The 21,681-nt window shown below is 37.9% G+C and overlaps 1 protein-coding gene and 1 pseudogene across 3 annotated transcripts; both read left to right on the top strand.

The window, feature by feature from the left end:
• The first annotated feature begins 1,061 nt into the window (after nt 1–1,061).
• LOC147510400 (uncharacterized) lies at nt 1,062–17,962 on the top strand. 2 transcript variants are annotated; one of them, XM_086599321.1, is made up of 10 exons: nt 1,062–1,239; nt 1,312–1,420; nt 7,363–7,495; nt 15,076–15,163; nt 15,278–15,513; nt 15,628–15,838; nt 15,986–16,078; nt 16,169–16,275; nt 16,357–16,695; nt 17,717–17,962. In XM_086599321.1, exons 5-9 carry the CDS (start codon nt 15,476–15,478, stop codon nt 16,400–16,402), a joined length of 495 nt encoding a protein of 164 aa, XP_086455447.1. In that variant the 5' UTR covers nt 1,062–1,239; nt 1,312–1,420; nt 7,363–7,495; nt 15,076–15,163; nt 15,278–15,475; the 3' UTR covers nt 16,403–16,695; nt 17,717–17,962. The 2 variants fall into 2 exon arrangements, with proteins under 2 accessions (XP_086455447.1, XP_086455446.1); XM_086599320.1 differs by having other exon boundaries at nt 1,065–1,230.
• On the top strand, nt 16,585–20,925 carry LOC147510401 (cryptochrome-2 pseudogene; annotated as a pseudogene). Its single transcript, XR_015216003.1, has 3 exons — nt 16,585–16,695; nt 19,549–19,875; nt 20,544–20,925. The product of XR_015216003.1 is annotated as a cryptochrome-2 pseudogene (transcript).
• The last annotated feature ends 756 nt before the right edge of the window (nt 20,926–21,681 follow it).

Consider the following 21,681-nt stretch of genomic DNA (forward strand, 5'->3'; position numbering starts at 1 on the left):
TTTGAGTGTCTAAAGTGTATATCTAGTGGTGTTGGAAGTTGTTATGTGGATCCTTCATCATCACTATATCTAATCTTCGATTTAAAGGTAATCTCCTTCAATCTTTGTCAACCTCACTACTTTTTTACTTTGTTATAAAATGATGAGAGGGATTTATACAGTATTTGTCTCATTCTTTAAAAAAAATTAGATTTTTAAGCTTTTATACCCTACAGTATTTGTGTCGTTCCTAATTCTCAAGTAATTTATCCATGTTTGTGTAGGATGGTGTTATTTGACAAAAAGGATTTGATTATTTATATTGGGGGAAGCTTTAAACCACCGCCTGATGCAAAAGAAGTGTGTCATTCTCATTACGAATTTGAGTGGGATTCACTGATGATGCATGAGGTTGATAGTGATGAGTTGAACATGATGAATTTCACAAAATACATACTTAAATTAATACAAGTGGCCGTTGGCTTGCAATTGTCCTACATTACAAATGGTAAATTGGTGTATGTGAATACTGATGGTGAACTGTTACAGATGTGGGGTTTGTTGGCTCCTAGCAAAGATGGCTTTTGTCGTATATATGCTGACTTAGATCTCGGTGGTGTTGATGACTTTTTAGTTATCACTACAAGAAACAGGGTCTTTGGCGACAAAAGTTTTAGCGACGACAGTATATCGTAGCCAATGGTCACTTTTGGCGACGTTTTTAATCGTTGCCCATACTATTCTAACTTGCTTTTGAAAAATATTTTTGTCGACGTTTTTAGCGTAGCCAAAAGTGGCAATCATTATTTGTAGAACGAAAATAGAATTTTGGCGACGAAGTCAACGACGCAAATTGATTTTTCTATTTAGCTACGTTTTTAGCGTTGGTGATTGTATTTCATTACCCGGCGTTTTTGAACCATTGCTACTAATGGGATTTCAACCACGTAAAAATATACGTCGCTAATTCACTTTATAATTTAGTTTATATCTAATTAGTTTAGTGACAATTTTTTTATATATGGCGCTATATTTTTCGGTCGAGCCCGCTATATTTTTAGCTGTTGTCGCCCCATTGTTTTAAGAAAACACAAAGAAAAAATTAAATAGGAAACCTAAGTCTCCAAAATAGAAAATAACCAAGTTTAAAACCCGACTTTCCTCCCCTTCTCCCACACTCATCTTTCTCAATACTGAATCGCGGCAACCATACGAATCAATACACCAACCTTTGGCTTGAGGTGGCTAAAGGTGATCGAGGTTATTTCAATCCCAACTACCAGAACCCACCTTACCTTAATATTGGTTATCTGATAAAACATTGTTTCGCAGGTTATTACACAAAGATAGGAGTTCTCAGATTAGCCTTGCGCTAACAAAAGGTGGAGAGCATTAACTTCCCTGTACATTGGCAGCGTAAATCAAACTTCATTATCAATTGGTACACTTTACACTCTCGTTCATCTTCTAGAAACCTTAAATTAACCTATGAACTGTTTTATGAAGAGAGGCTTGACTAGTTTTGTATTGTTGTGTTAGTTTGACATCCTTTCCTTACTGTTTGATAAAATGCTTTATAGAAATTGTCTTTCTTTGCCGCTCATATGCTGTGATGTTCTATCAAAGACAGTTGGGTTGGGTCCGAATCGCTATCAAAGAAAAATAAAATGGCATGGCAGTTGGGTTGGAATCAACTGCCGATCCTTTTGAATTGAAAGAATATTCTTGTTTTTAGAGATTGAGATAAATAGCATTATCTTTCTTTGCCGCTCATATGCTGTGATGTTCTCTCTTTGTTTTTGTTGATCCTAATATCTAATATCTAATCCTAATATCTAATTAGCCCCTAAGCAAAAGCCCAATACCAATACTCTCAGAAACCTAGCTTTTTTGTATGGGGCGGCAAAGGTGGTACTCAGGTAGAGAATACGCTGGGCTGGGCTGTGATTGGCAACACATTCTGAGATGGAACATTATCTGTGTGTGGGTGGGATTTTATATTCAGATTTTCGATTGCTATCTACACTGTTTTATTGCCGCTGGAAGAAGTGCCGATCACTAGTTGCGGTCGCGCTCAAGGAACACATTTTTTTAAGAACTTGAAGTCTTTTTTCACCTGAGGGGATTATATGTTAGTCTTTGATCCTAGAGTATTGAATTGGCATGGTAAAGATTTATGAAACAAAAGGTTAGTATCTCCTAGGTGTAGGTCTAATAATCTGTTGAGCCCATTCTCTTAGGCGTAGGCTTCCCTTCTGGCCTAGTAGGAATTCTTCTTGCTACTCCATCAAGATGGTCAGTGCCACTGTCTTGCTTGATTCATGTAGGATGGGTTGGTTAAGGCGAAGCAGGTTATAAAGAATCCATTCAATTAGATGCCGGTTCATTGGCGTTGCCCCTTTCCACTCCTTTACCTCTTTAACTGGGACCAGGCGGTTGAACTCAAAGTTCTTTGAACGCGAGCTCTTTTGTCTCCGATTCCTTTCAGCCGAACTACCTTTCCCTGAAGGAATGGCGGAACCGGGACTTCTTCATCTCGGCGTACTTCCATCCGCTTTCAGGAAGTGCGGTTGAAGTAGAGTCGGTAAGCCCAGTTGTTGATGAATTATACTTGTCCCCGAATCAATGAAAGGGGCTAGCGCCGATTCGAAGTCGAGTCTTCCCGGTGGCGGTCGGAAGATGAGGTGCGCCCTTTTTTCCTCTTTATTGACCGATCCGCTGGACAAGTGGTGATAGATCCCGGTCTATCTCGTAGTCTCGGTGCCCTCGAGGAGTCCGAGAAAGCTGCCCTTCTTTCATTCCCATCCTCGGGTAGGTCAATCTTACCCGTCGCCATTTGTTGAATGAATTCCAGATTGCCCGCCTAGGAATCCGCTATTTTTTCCGTTGGGCTGGGGGCGCTAATGCTTCTCCCCACCGAGCTCTGCGACCCGCTTCGTTCCCACAGGGGCGGTTGGCGTAGGGAAGGAAAGTGGACAGTCGGTTCGGTGAAGACTTTTCCCCCTCGTAAAGGATAACCCCATTCCATGCTCTAAGCCGATAGTCGAGTGGCTTTACGGCTCCCGCACCTCTTTAAATTCTGTGTTGGTGGGTCCCTTTAGCAGCTTTTCCAACTCCCCTATCTTACGTTATCGTGATCTCGAGAGAAAGAGACATGGCATGGAAGGGAGGATCGGTTTGGTGAAGACTCATCCGAGTATGCCTCATATGTCTTTGGCAAAGTCGAAGTTCTTTTCTTCTTCATCGTGGAAACTGCTTTCAACCTCAAGGTTGGGAAAAATCCCTCTACCCCAACTGAATGAATGGCGGGATTTAATCTCTAAAGATAAGGTCTTCTTCCCGCATATACCATTTTCGGGCTTCCATTTCACCGCTCGGTTCGAGAGTACTATGACCCGACTCTGTTTATCTATCCCTTTTCCGACTCGGTGTTGGAGGATTGCTAACCCAACTCTTTTGAATCTCGACTAAGCCTATTCCCCCGAAAGTACCGCTTGCTAACTACACGGCTAACGGAACTTGATTGATCTCAATTGAGGAGCTCGCTTCATCCAAAGTAATAAAATAGGTGCATTCTTTTAGTACCTTTCGTGCAATAGTAATTCTTTGCTTCGTCCGGTGTTAAATCTACACCCCTCATGCCGATATGTGTCATAACCATGCGCGGCGGTGATGAAATGGTGCGCATTTGCAATTCTTCTTTGCCTCTTTCATCTCGGCCTCGGTTGCATTATGCCTAGCATAGATAATGTTCTCCTTATGGTTGTTGAGAAAATGATGGGTTTCTGCTGAATAAGACCAAGGTGGTTCCTCAACCATCTAAGATTACACGACTTCAAGTCCCGCCATCCAAAAGAACTTGGCGGCAACCGGATCATAAAACCTTTCTATCAATGAGATTATAGTGCTCTTTCCAGCCCCCAAACTCCCACTACTGCTCTTTGTTTGTCCTCCACTAACTTTGAGACTAAAGTTGCTCAATATCATCATCTCCGGACGAAGTTGGATAACAGAAATCAACATTTTTCAACTCAATACTTCCAAATACGTTAGGAGGTTTCCGGCCCGAGTTGTCGCCCGGATCAATCTTGGGAACACGGTCTATGATCTCAAACACCGAAGTGAGAGACTTCCGCCCGTTTAAGTATATATGGAGCCGGGCCAAAAGGTTCCACCGAGCAAAAGCCGCAAACGAGAATATTGTGTATTCCTTCAAGGCCGTTGAGAGATCGATATTGCCATTTTTAACAGAGAACGCAGTGAATCAGAGACGGGGAGCATTACACGCTAAAAGCAAGAACTGTGAAAACCCAAGGCTAAACCAATACCCATCACATGCAGGAAACTCTGCTTGAATTTTTTTTTTACAAGCTGGAATCTGTAGAGCTCCATGACCTTATTACCAGCACAAAACGCCACCACAGTGTAAATGTTTCTCCCAGCATCCTCAAGGACAAGTGATGTTTCTCATTTTCCTCTAAAGCACCATTTTCTTGATCTGTACTTCTAACATTCTCATCGCCTACTACCCCTCTCTCTGTTGTTGAATCCCTTTGGCCCAAGAAAGCCTGCTTATGTGCACCCACCAGCTCCATAAAGTTTGTACCTCAAATGTTGTTAGTTCTTTTTCTTTGGCCGAATCACGAGATATGTGGAGGCCCCCGCTAAATGCTTCATTAAAGAGGATCCCGGTGCATCGATTGGAATCCGGGCATCCAAGACGAAATGCCATTGGGGCCATAACTATCACCGCAAAAAAGCATGTCATAAAATCTAGCCAAGGAAACCACAAGGTATCCCACATTACTGATGGATTGCGAGACGGTCTAAACACGGGCAATTGATATCAGGCCATATCCGGTAGGGATGAATGCCAAGACGCTTTGAGAGAAGATCCATAGCTTTTAATGCTGTGAATTTCAGCAAGAGACGACAATTACCAAGACGGTGAACACAATGACAAGGAATTGAACAAGCCGGTAATATATATGTTTGCTTTGCTTCATATTTTCCCGAAAGCAGAAGATACGATTATATAAATCCGACTCACGGCAAACACATAAATCCGGGATAGCAAGTAAACAAAAATCTTTGGTGCTTCCATTGGCAATGCCAAGGCGGTAGACAATCCCAAACTGAAAAGAAGAAACGGAGATCTAGAATGATCTCGAAAGTTTCCCACGAAACCGGTTTAAAAACTTGGGCCCAAAGCCCAACTAAGGGTCGTCTCCTTCACCAGCTCCCTCCACCACCAGCCCGCCACCACCGGATCGGTCAGAATCTCGACAGTAATGTCTCTGTTAGATAAAACTTAACGTAGAGAATCAATCATATGTTTCTCGTGCAAACCTTTACATCAACAAACCACAAAGTTTGCATGCATTTCGTCATTATGTTCTAGATGCACCATGTTTTCGAACTGAGCCAGTAATTTACTCCATGGATGTTGTAAAAGAGAAATTCAGAATGACAAAAGCTCCATCTATGATTAATCCTCTTACAAAGTCGGCAAACTTGTTAGAGGTAAAAGGATATCGTGCATAACGTAATGCGGACAAGCAACTAGATATATGGACTTCAAACGATAGAGTGACAGACTACTGCCATTTCTCTGAGAAACGATAGACTTCAACCGATAAAGCAGGTGTGGAGTTCCTTTTCTTTCTCAGCCACTCGTTTCTTCAAGTCTGCGGCTTGGGATTTTCCCAGAGCGTCGAGATTGGACTTTAAAGTGTCGATCTCAGCATGTGCATCTTTGAGTTGCCCGCATACGTCATCATATCTTCTGTTATCTATTAAATCCTGAAGCACAAAAGGATTTTAATTTGTTATTGTCAATTAAGGCCCCTGTGGAAGAGAGAGAGAGAGTATTTTATTCTCTTGACTAGTGACATTTAGAAAAACGTGGGGTGAAAACCAAAGGAGAAAAATGTTCTCTGCATTTAAATCATTTGGTTGTGATGGATTCCGTTCTGGTTTTCACCATGATCTTCCGTTTTTTCAGCTTTTCATAAACTCTGCTTTCGAAAGTAACATTTGGGATGTATTATGGCTATAGTTTGTCGGTCTTCATAACAAAATAATACAATTTGGGTGTAAGGTGGCAATCTGGTCTCAAAATAGTTTATTTTGAGTTCTAGTTTATTAATGCGGGAGTTTACTCCCATGTCCAAAGATACTCGTGTGTTGCACATCGACGCTTACGCATCGTGTCAATGCCACTTTAAGTCGTACTAGATAGTGAGAGAAAACAATACGAAGGGATTAGAGGGACCTAGCACTAGTTTGACCTTTGGAACTCCAAAAAGGTGATCAACTGTTGGCAGGGGCTCTAGGATATAGGTGTTGTTAACGTGGTTGGTCTTTGAGGGTCTCTGTGAATCTTGTAATGTCTTCTCTCTTCTTTTTATTTTGTTTTGGTTTGACGGGTTGGGGTGCTCTTCCCTGGTGGAATGATTGTATTAGGAATTTATGATATTTTGTTATGGGGGTTTTGGTTTTGTTTAATTAGGCTGGCGGCTAAGTACTCAAGTATGAATGTAATCTCTTTTGGTTATCTTGTTGAGAATTATAATCCTATATCACCTTTGTTGAGAATTATAATCCTATATCGGGTATCTAAGACCTTAATATGGTCTCGCAAGCAGGCTATTTTCTCTAGCACGAAGGAGCCATGTACGCCATGTCACCCATTTTAAAGTCGGTTCACATGTTGAGATTTATAACCCCATTTGGGTTTCCGAAGCCTTGATGTATTCTTCTAAGAACTGAGGTCCAAATAATAATCTGAAAAGGACCTTGGGGGGAACCTTTTTAGAGCCACACCTATTTCCAAGGTCAATTCACCAAACTGATGTTTAATTCAGCCACTTTACGTCTACCGAGCATAACAACTTTGGGGTGAAGCTAGCCTTGCTGCCATCCCATAACCCACTGTCTCCCTCTTCTCGAAGGGATACTTGTGGATAACTCAAAATTACTTGGATAAATTTGGATCACATAGAAAGCTGCTGTTTAACCTTTTTTCCCCTGGTCATGGACTCATAGAGCATCCAGCATATTTGCACATACATTCTACTGCAACATCGTCTAAATTGGACTTGTGTCTGTTCTGATACCTCGGAGGGTCCAAAATCAATTAAATCACTAAACAAAGTGGAAGCTGTATTTTAGTGGGCTAGCATCTATGTGTTGTCAGGGGCGAGGCGACGCTCAGGGTGCTAGGTTTTTCAAACTGACCCCTTTGTGAACGCCTTTGACAACAAACTGCACTATTAAGGATTGCCTGTTTGCTGCCTTGGTGATCGCCTATGTCTTAAAGATCTCTTTTACAGTTTTTTGACAGGTTATATTTTTCTTATGCTCTATCTCACTCCTCTTCAGGTATCCTGTTCTTGATACAATTCTTAGAGTAATTGAAGCTCTTTCTGCTCTTGATAATTATTTAGAAGTTATATCTTCAAATAAGGAGCTGTTGCATCGATTTATGATCCGCTAAAACTTCGATAACGCCGAGGTATCTTTGTAGCCTATATATGCATGTCATTTGATATTATCACATTGAAAACCGGTGCAAGATTTGCAACTTTTGTTCTTTTTATTTTATTTTCATATAAGTGGTGTAGTAAATGAGCTTAAGCATTTTTTTCTTGACTCGTGAGCAACATCTAGATACTATTTGTTATAAAGGCGTTTATCATTATGCCATAACAATAAAAAAGCGGCGACCTTTCCTAAAATGGGGAATTATGAAAACCGATGAACTATCTAAGATAGAAGGGTAATATATAGATGAAAAACATATTTTTTTCTCGGACAAATATAGCCAATTGTTGAATAGTATAGATTAGTAGTCGGAAATCACATTTGTTATAGTGTTATCCAATGGCCAAACAGAGGGAAGCTATTTATCGATTCTTTCGCTATAGCACCTTTGGGACGAGGAATATGCCTTGGAGCTTAAGAAGCAGATAGAAGCAATGCAAAGGAAAGGTCACAGTGTTGTTCCTAATGTACTCTCTCCTCCACTTGGAGGGGAGCTAGTTTTGCTGCAGATCAAGCGGCCAAATATAGTCTGCATTCTACGTATGAAGTTAATCCCCCATAATTATGTAAATGGGAGGCTATCCATAAAGTTTGACTGAATTCTCAAGGTACTTGATCATATTATTGGGGGAGTATGATAGGCCTTCCCAGTAGGGCTGCTATAGTTACAGGTAGGGCTTACATAATGATGCAGCGATCATTGGTCTGTCTTTTGTGTTGCTTGTACATTTTTTTCGTTTATTTTGTTAATACAATTACAGCTCAGTTAGCAAAAGAAGGAAAATTATAGTGTTAAACAATGGACTGGTTTCGGAGAATAATAAACAGCCCCAAATCATTAGGAAAAATCAATTGTGGCTAATTACTGATATCATACATTAGGATAATGAAGCACTAGAGCACTAGAGACTAGAGAGCTGAAGGAGCTGTTATTGTGAACAAATATGTGAACCGTGATGCTAACTTCTATAGCATAATAAAGCAGATTTAGGAATTTCCTGAAGGGCGATCATACTATGCAGTCAAAAGTGCATGTAGGCTCTAGGCTCACACCTCTAGTGCCTCGCGACCTTGGGGTTGTCTCATTCATTTCCTTTCAACCCTCGCTTGCTTGCCCTTTTAATTGCATAGCTCACCTAAAAGATGGACATGCCCAGGATAGAATAAACCTCAGTGCTCAACCTCAGTGCTTGCTTGTGTACTTCTCCAAGAAAATAAACTTCACTACATGTTTGGAAAAAAAATTCAGAAGTAATCTGTTTTAGGAAGGCATAATAAGCTTGTTAAAAATATAATATTGATGAATAACCTACAAACTGCCCCTTTTCTGTGCATCACGATCAGTTTTGATACACAAGTGAAAACTAACCATTCCCACGAAATTTGTAAGCAGACTTCACTCGTAATTCTTGGAGATCACAAACTTTCAACTCCCTGACAAAAGAAGGATGAGGCAACCTTTTCTTATGGATAAAACAAAATTTCAACCATACACTAAATCATCGAGTACAGCCATAGGCATTCCAAGGGCAAATGAAATTTTATCATATAATTGTTATACTAACATATAGTAGTTACACATGTAGTTCCCTCTTAATGAGTCACTTAATAGCTTTTCAGAATTTAAAGCATATAAACTTGGACAACTTCAAGAGTTTATATTTCTAAATTATAAAGTTGCTTGTAAGGGTTGTATATCAACTACTTTAATTGTCAATTAAGTTCATTTTCATGTAATAGCACCCACTTTCTTCACCTATTATATTTCCTTTTTATTATCACTATAAAATAGAATTTAATATTATATGATAGCCACTTCATACTTGTACAAAAGAGTGAAAATCATTGATTTGGTTAGGGATAGAAGAACATAATAGGTTTGGATCAAGTAGATTTCATTAGCTTGGTTGATACATAGTCGATGGTTGCATCTCCTACTTGATTTAATTGATTTTTATGGTTTCATACCCCTCATAATTTTATGTTCTCAATTTTGGAAAGAACATTCTAGTTCTTGGTCAAAGTCTACATTTTATAGAGTTGATTTTTTTTTTCTCTTAAATTTTTGCAAGTCTTATTTTTGCTTTCACCTTTTATTGCTTTCTTGATTGTTCTTAAATATTTTTACAAAGTTTTGTTTAGTTTGTCTTGCTCAATGATTACTATTGAAAGGGGTAAGCATGTTTTTATGTTTGTGACATAATTTATATGTTGAAAGATAAATTATTTCTTGTAGTTTTGATTTTTTGCATGTATGATTATATACTAGGATTCATTTTTAATTACTGGGTATGATAAATTAATTCGTTAGATATATATGCTTAATGGATTTGTGAGTCTCTTTAGTTAATCTGAATTGTCAAGACATTACATAACTTAACAAGATTATATTGACCCATTTTTTCAGAGGCACCTAAGAATTAGTTTCGTAATAGTCTGATTAGTAACAAGTTATTGCAAGTTTATCTGAGGTCTGGTAGCATCCTAGTATTTGTTATTCTTAAATGAGTTCAGTAATGGAGTTTGAATCCAATGCCTTGAAGTACATGTCGTAGCAGCCTCGTTTTTGCTTCCTATATATTTGGCATGTAGTGAGAGGGAAATAGCTTGTTTTTAGTCCCACACCCCTTTTAGAACCTTGTAACATACTAGAAAATCAATAGGTGAGAAATACCAACAAACACGACCTTTACGTTTAATTTAGAATGTGATATGTTAAATAGGCTCACACATTTAAATCCTCGAGTCATAAGGAGACAAATATGGTTAATGTGGAAAATGTTGTGAAATGCATGGTGTTTCTTTGTTTATTTATTATTTATTAGTTAAATGATCATTGTCTTATGAATTTTTAATAGGAAGAAATATGGATAAGAGTTGGTTGAATATGCCACATAGGCCTATTCAATATGCCCAAGGTATTAGGGATTTTATTGCTCTTGCTAGCAATCATTTAGACGGTGCAGGTAGGGCCCGTTGTCCATGCAAGAAATGCAATAATAGGATGTACCGACACTTCCAAGAAGTAAAAGATCATTTGTATGATAATGGTTTTGATAAAGATTATACTTCTTGGATATACCACGGAGAACCTTTAGACGTCGCAAGTGATGACGACGATGATGATACTGATTTAGGTGGTGAAGGTGTACGCTATGATGGTTTGGATGACATGCTTGAAGATGTGAGACAATCAACACATAGAGACAATCAGGCGTCGGGCATCCAACATGGGGAAGCTAGTAGTAGTTACATACCCGATGCAACTGACGGGGGTGCATTTATCGCCATCATAATACGAAAGTGATGGAAATACAATGTCATTTGATAGACTCTTAAACGGGTAAGCCAACCTCTCTATCGGGTGTGAGAAATATAGCACGTTGGATTTTCTCATGAAGATGTTCCATTTGAAGATAATTAATCGTTGGAGCAACAAATCTTTTGACATGGTCCTTGCGTTGGTTAAGTCAAGACTACCGCGGGTGAGAGGCTCCCAAAATCTCACTATGAGGCTAAGCAATTTATCGCGGGATCTCGGGCCTAGGTTATATCTCAATACATGCATGCCAATATGATTGTGTGCTCTTCTGGGGGACAGAGAACAAGGATCTTGAAAATTGCCCTGTTTGCAATGCATCGAGGTATAAAATTAATGAAGGTAAGACTAAAAAAGTACCAGTGAAAGTATTACGGTATTTTCCACTTAAGCCAAAACTTCAACGGTTATTTATGTCGAGGATGACCGCTGAGGACATGAGATGGCACAAGGAGAAGCAAGTTGGGGAGGAGAATATACTTCGGCATCCTGCTGATTCTGAAGCTTGGAAAGAGTTTGACAAGGAACATGAGTGGTTTTCTAGTGATCCCCGCAATGTCCGTCTTGGCCTAGCAAGTGACGGGTTCAACTTTTTTTTCGACATGAGCATAGATTCCGCTTATGCCATATAATATGCCCCTTGGAAATGTATGAAGGAGCCGTTCATTTTCATGTCTCTCCTTATCCCCCGGGCCTAAAGCTCCACGGAAATGACATTGATGTGTATTTACAGCCATTAATAGAGGAACCGAAAGAGCTGTGGGTACATGGTGTGGATACATACGATGTCGTGAATGAAACAAACATTTCGGTTGCACGCGTTTGCATTACTATGGACTATAAATGACTTTCCTGCATTTGCTAATTTATCCGGGTTGGTCTACAAAAGGCAAACTAGCATGTCCAACTTGCAACAAGGATACATGTTCTATGTACTTGAAAAATGGCGAGGAAGTTATGTTATATGAACCATTGTAGGTTTTGCAGCCACGACATCCTTTGACAAAGCGTGCTAGGCAGTTATTCGTGGAAACAATTGGAGCAGGTTGCCTCCTAACAAGTTGATTTGGGGAAGATGTGTTAAAGCGGTTAGAACATGTTGAGGAACAAAGGTATGGAAAGCATCCGTAATACAAGAAGAGGAAGCGATCGAGACCGAGTTGAACTGGACAAAGCATAGCATATTTTTTCGATTACCCTATTGGCGCATTCCCTTAAATTACCCCACAACATTGATGTTATGCAATAAGAGAAGAATATTTGTGAAAGTGTTTTAGGGACATTGTTGAACCTAGATGGGAAGACAAAAGATTCAAAGCAAAAGCTCGGTTGGATTTGGCGAATTGGGTATTAGACAAGAGTTGCATCTAATTCCAAGGGGTAATAAATTTGTTGTACCTCCCGCATGTTATACATTGTCTCTTCTTTGAAAGAAGGATTTTTTATGAAAGTGGTTGAAAACGGTGAAGTTTCCGGATGGTTATGCATCAAACATTTCTCGATGTGTAAATGTTACAGGTATCGCAAAGTACATGGACTGAAGAGTCATGATTGTCATGTACTTTTACAACGAAGTTCTCCCGGTTGCACCGTGGTTTTTGGCTAGTGACGATCTTACGCTCTAATTGAACTAGGATTCTTCTTTAGAGAGCTTTGCCGCAAAAACGTTAAAAGTAGAATTACTCGAGAAATTGGAAAAGGACATTGCAAGTAATACTTTGTAAGCTCGAATTGATTTTTCCACAGCATTCTTTGATGTCATGGTCCACTTGGCAGTCCACTTGCCTCGTGAGGCAATAGTTGGTGGACTGCATAATACCGTGGATGTATCCAATTGAGAGGTGATGTTCATAAACTATATTCTACTCATTTTGGTGCTAAAATACTATCATACTTTGATACCTCATCATCTAACTTTACTTATATAACACTTTATCGCAGATTTCTCAAAACTCTCAAAAACAATATGTTCGTAATAGGGCACACCCGGAAGGTTCCATTGCGAAGCGTACATTGACTCGAATGTCTCACTTTTTGTTCAATGTATCTCCAAGGAATTGAAACGCGGTTCAACCCGTGAAGATCGTGAACTCACGACGGTGGTCAAGTGAAACAAACCAAGGGGTTGCATGTTTTCTCACATAATGTTAGACCATTGGGAGCTCAATTATATAACAATGAGTTCAAAGGATTTCAACAAGGCTCGATATTATGTGTTAAACAATTCAGAAGAAATATCATCATATTTAGAGTAAGTGTCTTTTCCGATTAGATGTGTCGTATGTAGATTGTGTTAAATCAATCACGAAAAGATAATAATACTCATTTTGCAAGTGAGCATATGGTTGAGCTACAAAAGCACTGACTCTCGCGGATTTGGAAAAAGGCGGGAACAACATTTTGCTGAATGGTTTCGGGCTCGCGTAAGTGTTAAATTAAGTTGACATGTAGTTAGGTTCACTCGATTACAAAAGATCTTAAATTATTATTATTTTTTTCCCATTTGATAGATGGAACAACCGTACTATGAGAAATCTCCCAAGGCAACCGATGATTTATATTCACTATCATGCGGTCCCGATCATCGTGTGACTTCGATATAGTGGTTGCATTATCAATGGAATTAGGTTTCATACCAAGGATCGTGGAGAAAACTCTACGGACTCAAAATAGTGGTGTGGTTGTTAAAGGGGATGATCAATCAAATGATATCGACTTTTATGGTGTCCCCGGGCGGATGTTATAGAGTTAGAATATATATTTGGGAAACGAGTTTGGCTTTTCAAGTGTGATTGGTGGGATGTTAGTAACAAAAACAGGAATCCATGTAGATAGATATTTCATTAGTGTTAATGTGTCTAGGAAGTGGTATAAAGATGATCCGTTTGTGTTGGCCACACAAACAAGTCAAGTATTCTATGTGGCGACACCAAATTGCGTGGTGATTGGCAAGTTGCACAGAAGATAGTTCATAGGAACACGTTTGATATTCTAGAGAAAGAGGAAGAAATCGGAGTACATCGAATCTTTGAGACTTATCAACAAGAGGAGCAACTCATAGTTGATGAAATTCTAAGTGATGAAGTTATGCTTGTGCAAATGAATAGAGATGATGTGAACCTAGATGAGGCTGAAGAGGTTGATGCAAATGAGGTCTTTAACAATATTGTGGACGCTAACCGTGACCGGGACGATACAATTATGACCAATGACTATGACATTGAAGAAGATGATACATTGATAGAATATTGTAATCTTGAAGAGGAGATTCTTTTCGAGTGATAATGATATCGATATTGATTGATCATAATCAATGTAAAAGCTTGTTATTTTTCTTCTATAAAAATATATATTTCTCAAATACTTATAAATGTATATCACACATTCATACTTGTAGGCTTCGTTTTTATTGCCTTTTGATATTGTACTCTTCTTACTCTTCTTTTATTGCCTTTTGTTTAAAAGTATTGTACTCTCTAGTGTCCACTTTGTGTTTCGTGTTAGTTGTCAGTTCTTAACCATGTGTTAATGGCCACATTTGATGGTTCATAACCTGCCTTCTCTCTTTGTTATGGTATCTCTACATTTTTTGTGTTTCGTGTTAGTTGTCATTTTTTTTGTCTTTCACTGGACTAGTCCGTTAAAGCTATAATGGTTCTAACATTATGTGTTGTCTTACTTCTGTTGATGTTTTTTACTAGTAGCTCTTCTTATTAGTATTCTCCTTTTTCCTTTATATAGTACTTGCTGTGGAACAGGTCGTCTTTTAGTGTCTTGACCCCCGATGAATAGAGTCGAATTTCATGCCCTCCCATGGTTTTCAATCAAAGACACGTCTTGATTTGGATAGGACCTTGTCTGTCCTAATGCAAGTATTTGGAGGTTGTATCGTGCTAACATGTGTGGTATTACTTACACATGTAAAGGTTAAGATGTGACTTGAAGTTTTCATTACTCACAAAGACATTGTAGGTTGCTAGTTACTTCTTAAACCCTCGAGGGTTCATGTTGATTATCCTTTCTATAGAGATTCATTAATATTTGATATTAACTTTGAATCATGAATATGATCCGATTATAGGTGTGATTTACTCTTTGCTTGAAGTAAATATTAAACAGTTCAAACTTTCGGGGAACCTTTTCTTCTATTGCCTTTTGATATTGTACTCTTTTTATTCTTCTTTTATTGCTTTTTGTTTAAAAGTATTACTATTTAATTTTCTTTGGTGTAGCTATGGCACTGGTCGTCCCATAGCGTTACTTTCGTGTTACATCACAGCCTCGGGCCACTCATCATCCCGCAAGATGGTTCTAGTGTTGGTATAATTCTTTCTTAATTTTGTACTATTCTTCTTCATACTAATCTTTTACGGTTCGCTAGTGTTGGTACAATATTTACTAACAAATATTTTGTCTTCTAAATAATTATGAAAGCCAAAAACGGAGCCTAGAAAGAAGACCCAAAACCTAATTCTTAAGAACCACTTAGCACGAGGGGTGGAAAACCGAGGATAGAGATTGCTATTGGGAAAGATAGGCCTGTATGCAATTGGAGCCAACAGGTGGATCACCGAGCTTGGCGTCATTGCTAGGTTTAGAATACCGCCTTTTGCCCATTCTTTGGAAAGACGGATGATGATCAAAGGAAAAGTCTTCACAAGCTTGTTTTGGTAATTGATGTTTGTTTATTAATTGTTTCTTTTACTAAACTCTTTAAAGTATCGTGCTGAAAATTACGTCTTTATGATATCTCAATGCGTATTTTTATTTTATTTGTTTTGTAGGAAAAGTTTGACATGGACATCCATCTACCACATGTCTAAAACTACTGTTAATAATTATATTAGGGATCGTTTCAGAGATCATAGGTGTGCCCTTCACAAGTACTACGTGAGCATTCCAAATAATGTGAACAAACGTCAACACCCATTTGATGGTGTATCACAAGAGTCGTGGGAGAGATGGTGCGATCTGTGGGAAACAGATAAGTTCAAGGTAAGTGAGTTTATTCCTCTTTTTAAAGAAGAGGTTATGGCGGCCAAATTCAATGTGGGAAGTGGTAGTGCTAAAGGGTTGGTTGTTGTACTTATACACATTATAATAGTTCTTTTTATGATGCATTGTTTATTTGTTTTAACCCAGGATGTTAGTACGCATAACCAATACAGCCGCTCATGCCTTGTCGTCAACCATTGTGCTGGTTCAAAATCTTTTGTGCGGATCCGTGCTGACATGGTACACTTAATTGATTAATTTTAGATATTATAAATAGTTTTCTTTTTAGTACTAACTTTGGAATTTTGTCTGTCTTTTAAAATGACACAGCCGGTTGATCCCGAGACTCAACAAGAGGCTGGGATGATCGCACTATATCGTAAGACTCATTTCAGTGAGAAAAATGTCGGGTTTCTCATCAAGCAGAAAATAATTATGTAATTAACTTCGTACTTACCCTTTAATTTAGCTAAATCGTACTTTTGTGAGATAGTTATATCTATTTGTTTTCTTTTCAGAGAGAATGGTGGAATTACAAAATCAACCTACACTAGAAGGTTCTAACCCTTTGGTGAAGAAGAGATTTTTGATGAAGTCTTGGGCGTAAGACCTGGTTATAAACGTGGTCTTGGACATGGCGAGGCACCCCCATCCCGTAAACGTGTGGCTGGATATGAGCACCCAGATGTGGATCAGTTGAGAGCAAGGGCAGAAAAGGCAGAGTCTCAACTAGAAGAGTTGCGAGGATGGAAGGAAGCGGCTCAAGAGACACAAGAAACACACCAGGCGCAAATTCAACAACAACAACGCCAGTTGGACTATCTCATGGAGAAGCTTGGTGGTCCTCCTTCAATGTGGTATGATTTATGAATTTAACTGTTTTCTGATATGTGTTGGTGTTGCTTGATTGGGATATAGTTGTTTGATCGGAATGAATAAGCCTCCATATCATGTTTTAGGTTGTATATAGTCCATTTAGTTTTGGTAAATGGAATATGGGTTTTTCACCGTCTTGTGAAATATATTATTGTGATTTTCAGGTTATGACAGGTTATTGTATTTATGAAATGTTGAAAATACAGAGGAGACTCTGTCGAAATTTTACTATAAAAGTCACATATCTTATCTTAGGTATGTAATTGTTTGAGATTTGGGTAGACATAAACTTTAAGTAGATGACCTATTAGTTCATAGCTCCTCACTAAATTCTTCCACCCCTATTGTTTATGGCTTTATTTATTTATGTTTAAATTAATTAATTTAGATTTACTTTCCATAGTATTGATTTGATTAGTTCTATTTAACTCTATTCTATAAGTATGTATCTTGCAGTATATATAGGTCTACCTTACTTGACTATGTTATGTAATTTTGAGGCGATTTGTTTCACGTTAGTTTTGGTGTGTTGGGCGGGTTTCCTGTTGGTGGTTGATTAGCATGATAGGTGGGTAATCCTTTTTGTTATGAGCTGCCGCCACCGCGGCTGCTGGACATTAGAATGTGAGCTGTGAATTATTAGACATTCTTATTTGAAGTGGAAATGGGATTTTGGCTTATATATTCGTGGTCTTTAGAGTCTATGCTTTCCTTAGTGCCGTGCTAAGGAGGTATATAACCAGATCTTGAGACTCCTCTAGCCTTGTACCTTTGTGCCTCTTCATATTAATGAAATTCTTGTTTTGTATATAATTCAGTTCTTAGATTTATCTCAATGAATACTAGCTAGTAGAGGTCTAATGGATAAATTATTTTGATACAATTTAAACTTAACATAATTGTTAATAGTTCACTGGATTTTAATTTTTGACGTGATGAAACTATTATATTTTTGTTTCAATTTTTTTTTTGTGGTCTAATAGATAATATCTTTGTATGCAGATAATCTTATGCCAAAATGGATCGGTTTGGTATTAGTTTTTTTGTGAAGAAATGGCGTTTTGGAATTGCAAGAGGCACTAGAGGAATCTAAATGTTATTTATTATCATTTTTATTTTGTGAAGATGGTTCATTCTCAAGCTACTTGAGGGATGTTTAGAAATGTTTTTGTTTAAGTTAATACTTTTCTTAAGATGAGTTCAGAAATAAAAATTATGAAAGGGATGATGCAACTCTCTTTTTGTTTCTAATGGAGTGAATTAACTCACTTTTATTTATTGAAAATTTGTTGCTTAAGATAATTGATGTTCTGGTTGTGTTTATTTGTTGAATAGGGGGGGGGGGGCAATCGGAAACGATATTAGTGATCAAAATAGTCTTTTGTGACGTATGTAGTGTGGGAATATGATTACAATTAACCAATAGCTACGATGAAAACGCGTCACTTATAACACTAATTTTTTAATTTGTTTTACCTTTTTCGACGATAGAAACGTCACTAAAAATACACAAAATTCAAATATTTTAGATCTTTAACGATGATAACAACGTCACTAAAAATACACAAAATTCAAATATTTTAGATCTTTAACGATGATAACAACGTCGCTTATATAACCAAAGTTTCAAATTACTAATATTTTTAGTGACAATAAAACGTCGCTAATAAGATATTTGTTTTTTAAATTTTTGGACTTATAGCGATGATTAAAACGTCACTAATAATGCTAAAATTTTCAAAATTTTCAGACTTTTATTGACGTTAAAAACGTTGCTAGTAATGCTTTATTACCGACGATTTTAAAAAAATGTCGCCAAAATTTCATCTTTTGGCGACGCTATCTTGCAATGAGAATACCAAAATGAGTTAGCTTACGAAATTAGAGAAATAGCGACAGTAATAAACGTCGATAAATATCGGCTATTTGGCGACGTTAAAATAGCGTGGCTGCATATCATTGCCGACTATAGCATTAGCGACGTTGACTCGACACTCCAAAAAGCGTCGCCAATTTGTATTAGCGACGTTTATGCGATTTTCAGCGACAATTTTTTTTGTCGCCAAAGACCCTGTTTCTTGTAGTGGTGCTTTAATTGTTTTTGTTTAGACTTTAGATTTTATTTTAGATATTTTGGGTATTTTTATATGTGCCTGTCTCTATATGTTTTTGCTGTGTAGAGTATACATTAACATGCTATTCAAGTTATAGAACATATCTCTTATCCAGAGGAAGAAACCCAAAGTCAAAGAATGATAACCTTGAGAGTTGTTACTAGCCTTGTCTCTAGAGAAGAATTGTTACTAGAATCAATCCCCTTTGTATCCACACCTTAAGCGCCACCCCCTTGGTGAATGGAGAAAGAAGAGAGTCGGGAATAATTTTCTTTTCCTTCTGCTTGTTGTGCTTCTAATACCTACGTAAGGTATATAAAACCAACCAAGCAAATATATAGCTAACTCCCACAACTCTTGCGCAACAAGAGATTCATGATAGATTATATTTTATCAGGTGTATATTCTATACAGTAAGACTACGATCCTACGATCTAGGAAGTAGCTTAAATTGGGGATGGATCCTTGATCCATGTGGGCGGACCTAAGTGGTACAACCCACTTACAGGCTGGATAAACTTGTCCCCTTTTTTATGGTAAAGTGTTTATTATTTCTTGAATGACTAAATTTGTTTAGGGATGCCATTTGTCACATACCCCACTTTTAAGGTCACATGAAATTTATATTTTAGCTAACACTAGTTAATAGACTTTTGTAATTTTGTTTGTTCAAGTCATGGTGAAGTAGAAAATATAAGTAGTTAAGCACTCTGATACCAGCTGACAACCAAGCATAGAAACATCGATGGAAATTCTAACACAAGCATTGTTTGGTTTAGAAAGGACCTTCGGATTGAAGACAATCTTGCCTTAACTTCAGCTGCTAAGGATGGTTGTGTTTTTTTACTTTATATTTGGTGTCCTAATGAAGAAGCACAATACTACCCTGGTCGAGCTTCACGGTGGTGGTTGAAGCAGTCCCTTTCTCACTTGGATCACTCACTTCGGTCTAGCTCATCTTCATGAAAACAGAAACTACTCTTTCTGTTCTTTTGCACTGCGGCCATGTCACTGGGGCTAATAAAATCGTTTATAATCATCTTTATGGTATGTTTTTTTTTATATCTTGCCACCTCTGATTTTTTCAATACAAAATAGTCTACTTTAACACCTTAACAGTTAACACAATCTGTTATTCTGTTTCTGAAAAATTTACAATGAAAGATTTTCGTATATTACACATTTTCATAGTTGATAGCATGTGTTGCACTCTGTAGTGGCTTAGTCTTGTATCAGTTTAGTTTTAGTTTTCCTCTTCAGTTGGATTATTTAACATTATGCAGTAAATTACATATTAGCATTGTGCAGTAATCTAATTTTGTCTACAAATGTTGGAAAATTTTGTATAGCACAAATAATTTGAATGTAAATTTTATCGATAACTTAGTTTAGTTAAAGACGGATCGAGGCATGGAGCTAGTCTATAGTGTTATATGAAATTGGTAAAAATGGCCGTCTGTTGGCGGATTAGATCTAGTTTATGTGGAATCTTAAGAGGGCTCTTTTATTTGCTATTGAATTCATTTCCATTTCTGAAAATTTCCCCTTTCTTGATATCAGCTTTTTTATGTTTGGGAATGCTTAGGGGTAAAAGCCCCTATTGTTTTGTCCACTAATGAAATGAGAAGTACAGATAGGAGAACAAGAAACAAAAATGCCGGTGAAAATGCAATGGTTTTGTTGAAGTTGCTTTATATCCTCTTTTTCTTTCCCAGATCCTGTTTCTCTAGTTCGCGATCATGCCATCAAACAGAAGTTAGTGGAGCATGGGCTTTGTGTTCAAAGCTTTAATGGAGATTTGCTATGTGAACCATGGGATGTTTATAACGAGAAGGGACATGCCTTTACAACCTTTGATGCATACTGGGACATGTGCCTTACCTTGCCAGTTGAAACCATTTCAGTTCTTCCTCCCTGGTGCTTGGTTTCACCTACAAGTCTGTTTTTAGTTTATGGTAAAGTGTGAACATATTTGCGGCTTAACTGCACATGTTTCTCCTCATTGCACCTTGAACTCCGGACATAATTTATTCATTCCAACAGTATTTCCCATTGATCATTCTCGACAAACACATCAATAAAACATATCTCTTATATATATACTCTTATATTTATATTATCTCCAATGAAAAGAGCATTAGAGATTCCATCCAATGAGATTAATAATTGTTAGTTTAGCCTAATAACGTTGTCATGTGCTGTCTTGGCAGGAACTGTTGGGAGCAGTTCTGTTGAGGATTTGGGTCTTGAAAATGATTTAGAAAAGTCTAGCAATGCCTTGCTAGCCAGAGGATGGTCTCCAGGATGGAGTAATGCTGATAAATTGTTATCCGAATTTGTTGACCACCATCTCATTGACTATTGAAAGAATAGGATGAATGTTGCGGGCACCTCAACTTCACTCCTGTCTCTGTATCTTCATTTCGGTGAGTTGAGTGTGAAGAAAGTTCTCTGGTCTATACGGATGAAGCAAATGCAATGGGCAAAAGAAGGAAACTCTGTCGGGGAAGAGAGCGTGAACATCTTTCTTAGGGCAATTGGATTCAGAGAATACTCACGTTACCTATGCTTTAACTTCCCATTTAGTCATGATAGATCATTGCTGGGAAACTTGAGATATTTTCTTTGGTGTTCGGTAGTTGAATAATTCCGTTGAGCATCGTTTAAGGTTTTACTAACATAATAAATAACAGTGGACTTATTATCTAGTTTTTGTCCCAAGACTGCACCAACTGCATAGTCACTAGCATCACACATGAGTTCGAAAGGTTTAGACCAATCGGGAGGTCAGATAATTGGTGCGGAGGTTAGGGCGGCTTTTAAAGTTTCAAAAGCCACGCTACGGTTAAAATT

The sequence above is a fragment of the Coptis chinensis genome, chromosome 3, assembly GCF_015680905.1.
Source record: "Coptis chinensis isolate HL-2020 chromosome 3, ASM1568090v1, whole genome shotgun sequence".
Taxonomy (NCBI): domain Eukaryota; kingdom Viridiplantae; phylum Streptophyta; class Magnoliopsida; order Ranunculales; family Ranunculaceae; genus Coptis; species Coptis chinensis.